Here is a 10,298-nt window from a genome sequence, read left to right as displayed (position 1 = left end):
AAAAAAAGGCAAAAAAAACTGCTTTACTCTGTGGGACACAGCACCATTTCCTTTGGGCATTTATTACCTGTTAAAAACCAATCTTTTGGTGAGTGGCAGTTCAGGGTTTTTGAGAGCAAGCTGCAATATTTCTTCGGGTCTGCAGAGTCATAATTAAAGCTGAACTGAGTGGAATTGGAGAGGGAAGGTCAGCGAGGTGCCGTATGAGAGATGAGGCTGGGCTGATGGGCACCAAATGAACAAATTATGATGGGCCCCACTCAATGTGATGAGGTCAAATGCTTGTTTCTACCCACTGACAGTTCAATTTCCCTGAAATGTCTCTCGGTTCTCTATGAGCTAATTATGAATGAAAAGTTATCAACTGCCCACACCAAAAAGAGCTTTCTTGGAGCTTTTAATGTCAAAATATTGTTAGAAATGCATGCTGGCCCAGCTGTTTAGTCAAACAATACTTGGAATAATCTAAATACAAGTGTTACACTGTATACTTCTTACTACATAAAACGTACAAAAAAAATTTGATTAAGCAAATCCACATTAATCTTACATTTACTTTCAAATGGTACAATGCATATGTTTTTGTATAAATAAGCAACATAACTTTCAAATATTAATATTTGCACATTAATATTCATTTTCAAGAAAAGACTGCTGGATACTTAGTTTTAAATTACAGTACTCCGGATGTATGTTAGTAAAACTCTGAAAATTATTGATAAAAATGCAGTTTTTCCATGGTCTCCCAGTTTTCAGAGTAGACTCCTAATTGCACTTGTGAATTGCATTTTGAAAATTCAAGCACACATGGTGGCACATATGTCCAAAATTTTAGATATAGGTAGGAAAAAAACAGGTTATTATAGAAGATATATATTTGAAGTTAAAAGAAAACAGGTAAGTGAATGGAGTGGAGAGCAGGAGTATCTTATCTGCATACAGAGACCGTATCAAAGACTTTTTCTCAGAATTATCGGCTACACAAGGTATAGTTATCTATCTAGAATCTAATGCTTCAGTTCAGAATGTTATCTGATTTCCATCTTTTCAGAGCTGTTTCTATTTGATGTGCTTATTTACACATCAGAAATTTTAAAGGAAAACTTCTAAGAAACAGACTTAAAACAGGAGATGAGAACTTTGCAATTTATTGTTTCATTTATATGTATATTTGCGTCTTAAACACTGCACTAGATGAGACTGTGAAAGCATTAATTATACAAACTCTTAAGTTTTGTTAGTTTCAAACACTAATGCAACTGCAGCACAAATGCAGTTACAATAAGATGTCAACGACAGATAGTATCTACTAGGTATTAATTTAGAAAGCTGTAATTAATTTTAAAAGTGAAGAACATGAAATGAGTTGGAGTAATATAAGGAAAAACTTTTAATTCAATGTTTGGTTTTCTAAACATATGATTTAAATTTCATTCTAAAGAAAGTGACTACAATAGACAACTGTGAAAGAATAAACAGAAATAAACCTTCTATCACAGAGTTCAGAGCAGTCATCTACTATGTGAGACTATTTAAGAGCTACCACACAATAATGAGAGTGAAGTTTCTCAGTGCAGCACAGTATTAAATACATCTAAGTAGCAGTTGCTGTCACCGCAGTTGGAATACTATCTTATTATACACACTGTTAGCCATGTGTTATTGTAACAACAACAAAAAAAAACAGTGCACAAAGTCTTCACGTTTAAGTACCACAATTAACAGAGAAACATTCATTACAGAACCTTTTCAGGAAGTTGATTTTTTCTAATTCTTATTGTAATTGCATTGTTCTAATCCTGTATTATAAAGGCAGCTGCTTGCCTATCATTTGTACTTTCCTCGTTAATCCTGACTCAGTGAATTAACCTTTAATTACAGCCGTTAAAATTGAAATGAGCCTCTTGTCTGGCTGGGGCTGCCCCCTTCCAGTGCATGAGACTGATGAAAATTTTTAGGGTCAGTGAATATGTCCCATGTCATGTCTGATAGATGCTAAAGATGTGAGGAGGTAAATGTTACCTTAGAAAGATGTGGCTGAAATTTTTAAGAGCTAGCTTTTATTGACAAAATAAAACAAAAATACAGCTTAGATTATCTCTCTCTTCTGTCTGAGTTTCATAGCATAATACATACACAGACAAACTATTTTATATACATCGTCACTATGTGTTTAAGGAATAACTTATGGAACCATCATCATTATGTATTATATGTGTTTGTTTTTAAAAACGTAGCGCAAACTGTTTTCAGTAGTTCTGTCTTAAGGAATTTTTCATGTTGGACAGAAAAATTACTTTGAATTCTCTCACAGATGTAATCATCCAATTCTCAAAAAAGTGAATTAGTTTTAAGGAACGTACTGACTTTTAATAGAAAGCAAAACAAAAATTGAGTATCTGTTCACGGTGATTTATCTACGGAGTTCCTGTTTTGCATCACTGTCCCTCAATCCCAAATTTGCTTTCTATTTTATGCATAGGATTTTGATTTTCTACCTGTGCTTACTTTACAGTCGTAGCATTTTTCACTTTTAAGTACAATATCTGAATGTTGCTTTAATCTTTGTCAGTCCAAGACAACAAAATAGTGAAGACCATTAAAAATGGTGCACTCCTCTTAATCAAAGATCTGGTTAATCACTATACAATTTATGTCACATATGTGCTTCTAACTAAGGATTCATCAGTACATAAGCTACGAGATATGGTTTAGAGGCTTGCAGTAGCAATAGTAATGGGAAGATGGTTGGACCAAATGATCTTGCAGATCATTTCCAACCTTGCGATTCTATGATTTCATGATTCTATGATAAACATAAAATATATGTTTACATACACACATACATATATTTGTGTGTGTGTGTGTGTGTGTATACACACACTTACATATACATACATATACATGTATATTTAAAAAAATACGAGACCCCAATATGGAGAACATATAGTACAAAAATACACAGTAATCAAGTAAATCAATGAGATTATATATAGTAATAATAAATATGCCTCCTAGACTGGGCACATATTTACCTATGCCAGTGTCATATCAAGGTGTTACTTCTGACTCAGAAGAAGGAAAGACAGACCCTATTTGAACTTTCAAATTAAATTCTCTAATTTATTTGAAAGAAAATAAGCAGAATGTTCGTAATTGTAGAGCTTGCTCAGTATCGATACATTTAATAAGCCTATGAGGGCTATAACTAAGGCTTGAACATTAATAAATATTACAAATGTTGATAAATGGATTGCTAATTAATTAGTAAAGGTGAAATCACCCTTTAAAAGACTGCTGTAAGAGGGTTTTTATTTTAAATTAATCTATCACTTTAAAAAATATGTAGAAGTAATTTCTGGAAGGATGTTATAACTTTCGAATGTGTGACATAATGGATGTATTATGTTACCATTTTAAGAACGTCTTTTACAGAAAATTTTCATAAACATGGAAAAACAAATTTAAATATCTGGGAGGTCGGTTTTGCATTTCTTATCTGTCTTGTCAATGGTTAACATCTGCTGATGAGCAGTAACATTCATTTGTAGCTCTCCAAGTGCTTCCCCAAGATAAGTAAGCATCATTATCCTCATTTTTCAGATGAAAAACCAAGAGATTGTGTTTCTCCCACCAGAATAGATAGTATGTAGTAAGCCAAAAATAGAACTCATCTTCCATATGTAACACCCAGTTCTGTATCCAGTGGACCACACCACCTTCCCACAAGCATCAGTCACACCTCATGAGCTGTGTAGCTAAATTTTGGATGCACAAAGAGAAAATTCGTTTTTTAACTCTTACATTTAAGACTATACTTTTTCACTTGCTTCATAGCTGCAAATTTCTCAGACACCCTACTAACTTCTGGAATTTGTAGAATTTGTTTCAGTTGAGCTTTATGTTAGCTACAAAGCTTGTACAGCACAGAATAGGGAAAAATGCAGGAAACGCATATACTTTAAACTGTTCCACATGGAAGAAAACTCACCTTCAGGAATGAAGCTGGAGAGAGAGCTCTGCATAATTCCACTAACACCGTTTAGTGTACAAGTGTGGTCAACAATGTGGAGAAGTTATAAGGATGCATGAGGATAGCACACATGCAGCAAACCTCACCACTGTTCCCTCAGCACCCGCCCCTCACCAAACTTTCCCAATTATACAAAAAACCAGGCTTCAGAAAAAGTAAAAAGGAAACATTTAAGGTACAGGAAAAAACTCTCCTGTGGTGAGATATGAAAAAGACATTTCCTACAAAAGCTGAAAAATAAGAGGGCAAATGCTATACTATATGAAATAATACCACATAGGATACTATGAGTCTGTATTACTGTAAAAGATGTGGCTAACACTCAAAACTGATTTAAAAGTAACTTCTTTTGTCTGACAAAAAAATTTGTTGATTCTAAGAAGGACTACATACATTTACACAAATATAACACTACTTACTTAAAAAAACAACAGTAATTGCTCAATTATCTGTGCAAACACAGGGATTATTAAGTATCTACTCAAACCATTGCATAGTCTGCTGCAATCACTAGTGATTGCACCACATCTATTTCATGCTATTAAGAAGTTAATTCTGAGGACATAGACATTCCTGAGGTAAGAACCCTGGAAGAACTCTGACCAGAGTTTATATATGAATTATAAATATATGTAATTATATAATAATTAGTGCTAACAAAGCTTTGGAAAAATAGAACTCATGAAGCAGAGCACATGCCAGTAACTATTTTGGAAGATGTACTGAAGGAATTAGCAAATTCTTACGCTTTAGGTAGCTAACCTTGCCTTACAAACTGCATACCACACAATACCGATTATATAATCCATTATTGTAATTCCTGTGTTCCCTATGCTTCCAAGAAGAGATCCTTTACACTTGCTACAACGCACTGAATTGGGAAAGTAATCCAAATTATAAGAACATTTTCCCCTGTAAATACTACTTCAGAAACTCAGACATTAAAATATCTTTCAAGAGGGGGATACTATACTGAAAATATCTCTATTTGTATTTGAAGAAGTTAATATTTACTGTTTTTCAGGAAATTCCGTAAACATACTAAATTTGAAATTAAATGTATTTATCATTTAGCTTGACAGGTCTGTAGCTCGACCTTGACTTTTGTCAGAAGCTATTATTTCTGCTCTATGCATCACCACTCTAAAGAAGTTCTCAAAATGGATCCCAGTCAAGAGTTCTGCAGAAGATTCAAGAGACAGAAAAAAGCATGAATTACTGCTCCCTTTCTGAACAGATCCTGTGGAGCTCTGAGTAGTAGAAAATAAAAACATATTGTTGATAATATTATATTAACTTCTTTCAAACGAATACAGAGTATACTAAAGAAAAACAGTAAATAAAACAGTATCGCTTCTACAACTATGCTGCAATTCAATATGCATAATAACTAATGAAAAGACTGAATTATTGCAGCAAATAAATTTTCTGCAAGTATCTCTTCACCACAAGCATCTTCCTCTCTTTCTTTCTACTGTAAACATTTCTTAATATTTGGCTTTGATTTTGTCCCCAGATTACACTGCACTGGGGGGCAGGGAATACACCAAATCTTCTTTCAAATCCTCCTCATCTTGACCTAGAATTCCCTTTTTGCTCCGACCAACTGCTGCTGTTGCCAGAATCATATCCAGCTGCAGTTTCCTAACACTTTTCAGAACTGTAAACACTTCTTGCTACCAAAGAAGTTCTCCCTCCTCCTCACTGTTTTCTGACGCATACATAATTGTTACTTCTAGCTCAGAGATCCATATATTTAGGGATGCAGTTTACTATCTGAAGCCATAATGCAAAAAGAACAGGTGGTTTAGCTTCTTTTGTCATCAGCCGTGTGATCAGTAGGAACAGACAGTCACTCCCTTCTTTTGCTTCTCTGATACTTACCGTAGCTCTCCTCTTCCTCCCTTCACTGTTCCTGCTCACAGTATTATTTCTTGCAGCAGGTTATATTCCTCCCCATCCTTATGTCATTCATGAGTTTTGATTTTTAGTCTCTCTTCTCCTACTTTAAAAACTTCCATTTAAGGGACAATATCAATTTCTGCTGTTTTCCAAATCTGCTTTAAACCGACAGCATACAAAAGCCTCTCACTTCCAGTTCTTAATTGGCACTTGTATCTTCACATATCTTGCAAGCCTTCAAGGATTTTTCAGCATTTAAAATTCAGCTGACTCCAAATGTATGAGACCTGAGTGCATATCTGTAGAAGCCTCAGTAGTAGCCTCCAGTTACCTGGTTTGTTGTACCCATCTGAAGATAAGACTGCAAGAGGGCAGAAGTACAAGCATGGATGTACTGTGCTTTGCATACAGTCTGAAGAAAGTGATCCATAAATTACCAGAGAACTTCATTTTTTCCTGGAACAAACTATAACATGCATTTGTATGTCTCTCTATGACAAGTAAATGTTTTATGTGTAAACCAGAATCATAAAAGCAAATGAGCTGTGCTACAAAGCATTAGGCTGTGTACTGCAGTTCATATTCAAGATGCTTTTTTTGTTGTTGTTTTTGTAGGTTTAAAGTGACTCAGAGCATTGCTGTGAAACCGTTCTTGTATTTATACTTTCTGTGATGTTAAACAACTACTAAGGAAAAACTTCTCCAAAAGAGTGTACTGAGGGACATGGTCTGGTGGGAAATGTTGGACTGGATGATATTGGAGGTCTTTTCCAGCTGTGGTGATTCTATGATTCTATGAACATGGAGTTATAAGTTTTCTAAAAGCTGTATCCAATTACAGTCCTGAATGATTTGAATAATAGACTGTCTGACATATTCCAAGATAAGTGACTGCTACATTTCTTCAATATTAGGGTCATATACTGTACTTATCTATTTTTACTCCATGATCTCCATTGCCTGGTAATAAATTAATTTCTCATTGTTGGTTTGGCATGTGCCCTACAGTTAAATTCATTTTCTCTCCAAATGAAGGAAGAAAAAGTTTTCTGAAGTATGACAACTATTCTTATTTTTAGAACAAATGGCCACAGATTAGATTTAGAATATTATTTTAAGAGGGACATTCCCACATAAAGTCTTAAAAGCTCTTTTTATATTTTCCTTTTTAGAAAGTTACTTGATGGTGCAAAACAACATGACTCTACATAACTACTTGCATGTAAGACTTTTTACACTGTATGGTTACAATTTGAAAGAACAGCTTTTAACCTTAGTGTTTAATTTTCCTACAGCACAAAACACTTCAAAAGGCCTCATGTACATTTGCAAGAATTACCAATGGCAGCGATAGCTGAAAAACAGGAAATCGCCATGCAGTAGCAACAACTAGTTCTGATATGACCAGTTGTTTCCAGAGCAGCAAGTATAAGTAGATGTTCTTGATTCCTCACTGGTTATCACGAACTCAAAAGCACCAAGAAAAAAACATTTTGCAGATTCAACCTTTTCATACAGCACTTCTTTCTACACTGCGGTGTAACACTTATGACAGTATTTCACAATTTCAGAATGCGTTAGACATGAATGACTAGGCATCACACGAAGTGACTGTCTGTCCAGTTTGTTACTGGCCCACCTGGAATTTAACTGCATCCCAATTTTCAGCCTTAGGTAAAGCTGATAGCCACCACATAGCCTGAAATTCTGTCTCATAAGCACCTTAAAGCTGTAAATATAAGACCGAATTATTAGATAAAATATTTTATTTCTTGAGTCAAATAATTTGTTACACATTCTTTACTTGAGAAATATCTAAGTTTATAATTTTAGAAATGCATTGCTCACAAACCCAACAAAAAATACTTTAACAGCAGTTATTAAAGTAGCAGTGTAGGTTCTAGATATCAGCCACATAAGAAACAAGGCTAGGCTAAAAGATGCTCATGCCTATATGGTGCTTTCTTCTGGTCACTCTCACCAACTTTCACAAGGTTAATTACCCTCTGCTGTTGTTTCTTTTTATTAAATTACAAATTTGAATTGGCCAAAAAAAAAAGATTAGAATAAAATTAAATAACACCAAGAGTGCAAACTACTACTCTTTTCACCAACAAAGGAATGTCCTCCATGATTTGACTAACCTTAATTATTCCTATAGTTTTGAGATTCCCTAATGGAAAGTACTACAAAGCACAGTTCACTAACTGTATGAATCATGACACATACTGATATACCACTGACTGTAAATCCATACCCTTTGTATTTGCACCCACAGCTGTGATTTGCACACTCATGAAAAAATAATTCCAAGTAGCAAAATGTCATATTTGGAGACATGTATAGCAAACAACCACAGAACTAATAACTACGTGATTTTATATAGCTTATTTCTGATAACGTAGCAAGTAGATGATTTGAAAGATTTGTACAGTTTGTATGTGTAATTTGTAAATATAAATCTTCCCAAGGCAGAAGAAAAAAACAGATTAAAAAAGAAGTTTAAAATCCTCCTAGGCATTCTTCTTAAACAAGCAATATTCCTCCATTTCTTCGTATTACAGGAAGTATTTATTTCAGATCAAAAAGAAGCTGCCAGCCTTGCATGTAAACTAAAATTTCACAGGTGAAAGTATTTCTGAAAAGTAGCTTTGATGACTGCCTCAAAAATATGGTATGTTTAAACTAAGACCTCCCTCCACTCTTCTTTAAAGGATACTTACATCAATGACCGATGAACCTGACAGACTTAATCCTTCTAGATCTGCTGTTAAATTTGGGGACAAAGCAGCTGCTGCAGGAACTGCCACAGGCGTTGTTACAGGATAAACTAGGAGTAAAAAAGCAATTGACACTTAATGTAAAATAAAATACCGGGAAGGGCAATGATTTACTTTCATTAAGTTTAAAAAGTTCATACATCTTGACATAATTACTTTGTGTTCATATGGTTCCTAATCACACAAGATTATTTTTTCCAGACATTACAGCAATGGTCAATAAAACATGAAAAAAGAAGTATAACATATTTTTTACATTCAAGATATATTTTGTACTCTCTTTTACCTTCTATTTAATCCTTTCATCTGTTCATGCTGTGCAGCACATTTTTATTTATGAGTTATGTGCAAAGTATATATTAATGCAACACTAACATTTGATGCACATGTAGAAGTAAACCTGAAGAACAGCACTAAAATGCACAGAAAAAAGTAACACCAGCCCTATCCTACCTTTCCACAACTACATTTTAATCTGTTGTTTGAAATGGTCATTTTTAGTATCTGATTATAATACCATAATGCATGATGTTGAAAAAGGCACAGTCATGGGTACTTGAGGAAGGAAGTAAGCTCACTTCAACAAAAGACAAGATTAGACAGAAAATTCTCGAAAGAATTGTTTTACATCCCTATACATTCCAAATTGTTAAACTGTTTCTTAGTTCTACAGTAAACAAAATCATGTATAATCATAATTTTGCATAAGAAAAGATACTAGTCTGGTTAACATTTTTGTACAAGAAATTTTTTTGCATACAAAAAATGAACAAATTCAACATTTAAGACATTTAAAATGTCACTGAATCAACTGAATTGAATTCATGCTATAGGAAAAAAATGAGACTTTAATCAAGATACTTACAGTCATCTAAATCTAAGAGAAACACATCTTGTTTATTTGGAGCTTTTCTGTCTTGTACTGTTTTTTCTTCCTTCTGTCAAAATAGATAAATATTTCATCTTTTACTATTTCAGCAAAAGAATTGCCTTAATACTTCTATAGTGGCAATGTGTATATCCATTGCTTAAAGCTTAGCATTTAAAGAATTCACCTTGTGAGAAAGAGTTCTATGTACAGGTAAGCTGAACCCAAGTTCCACATTTAAGTTACATTTCACTCCTCTGAAGCCCATGTTTAGATTTAATTTCAATAACACTGCTACTCAAAGAAAATCTGCTGACAAATCAGACACTTCTGAGACTATTAGAGACAGAACCTTTTTTCATGAGAAGTCATAAAAAAGTCATTATTTGCACTTATCTAGGAGGGGGGAAACCTGTAAATATAGATTTAAATAAAAAAGTAGAATGTCATATTGCCCCTTCTGGCCTCCATTCAAAGACACTACTTACGAGTTGCCACACCTTCTTCCAGCACTCAAGATAGATATTTCTATAGATCCCTTCACAAGATAAGCAGATAGAATCACCTTCCTTGAATGTCATCATAGAACAAAATGACCTATCTTGCTAAAAAGTGCATTCAATTTTTCTAGTCTCTCAGCCTCATAGTCAGTTGCAAGCTAATACTATGCCAAGATTTTTTTTAATTTTTATTATTTGTTTTTTTAATTTGGGAG

The 10,298-nt window shown here is 34.0% G+C and overlaps 1 protein-coding gene across 1 annotated transcript in view; it reads right to left on the bottom strand.

The window, feature by feature from the left end:
* Window positions 1-10,298, bottom strand: part of AP3B1 (adaptor related protein complex 3 subunit beta 1) — a 136,348-nt gene that overhangs the window by 40,797 nt on the left and 85,253 nt on the right. Inside the window, exons 15-16 of the mRNA XM_010725546.2 lie at window positions 9,581-9,653; window positions 8,659-8,765 (exon numbers count right to left, since the gene is read on the bottom strand). Coding sequence (XP_010723848.1) covers window positions 8,659-8,765; window positions 9,581-9,653 — 180 coding nt within the window. The remainder of the gene's footprint in view (window positions 1-8,658; window positions 8,766-9,580; window positions 9,654-10,298) is intronic.

The sequence above is a fragment of the Meleagris gallopavo genome, chromosome Z (genome assembly GCF_000146605.3).
Source record: "Meleagris gallopavo isolate NT-WF06-2002-E0010 breed Aviagen turkey brand Nicholas breeding stock chromosome Z, Turkey_5.1, whole genome shotgun sequence".
Lineage (NCBI taxonomy): Eukaryota > Metazoa > Chordata > Aves > Galliformes > Phasianidae > Meleagris > Meleagris gallopavo.
Note: the sequence above shows the minus strand (reverse complement) of the source record. Positions and strands in the feature narration are given on the sequence as shown.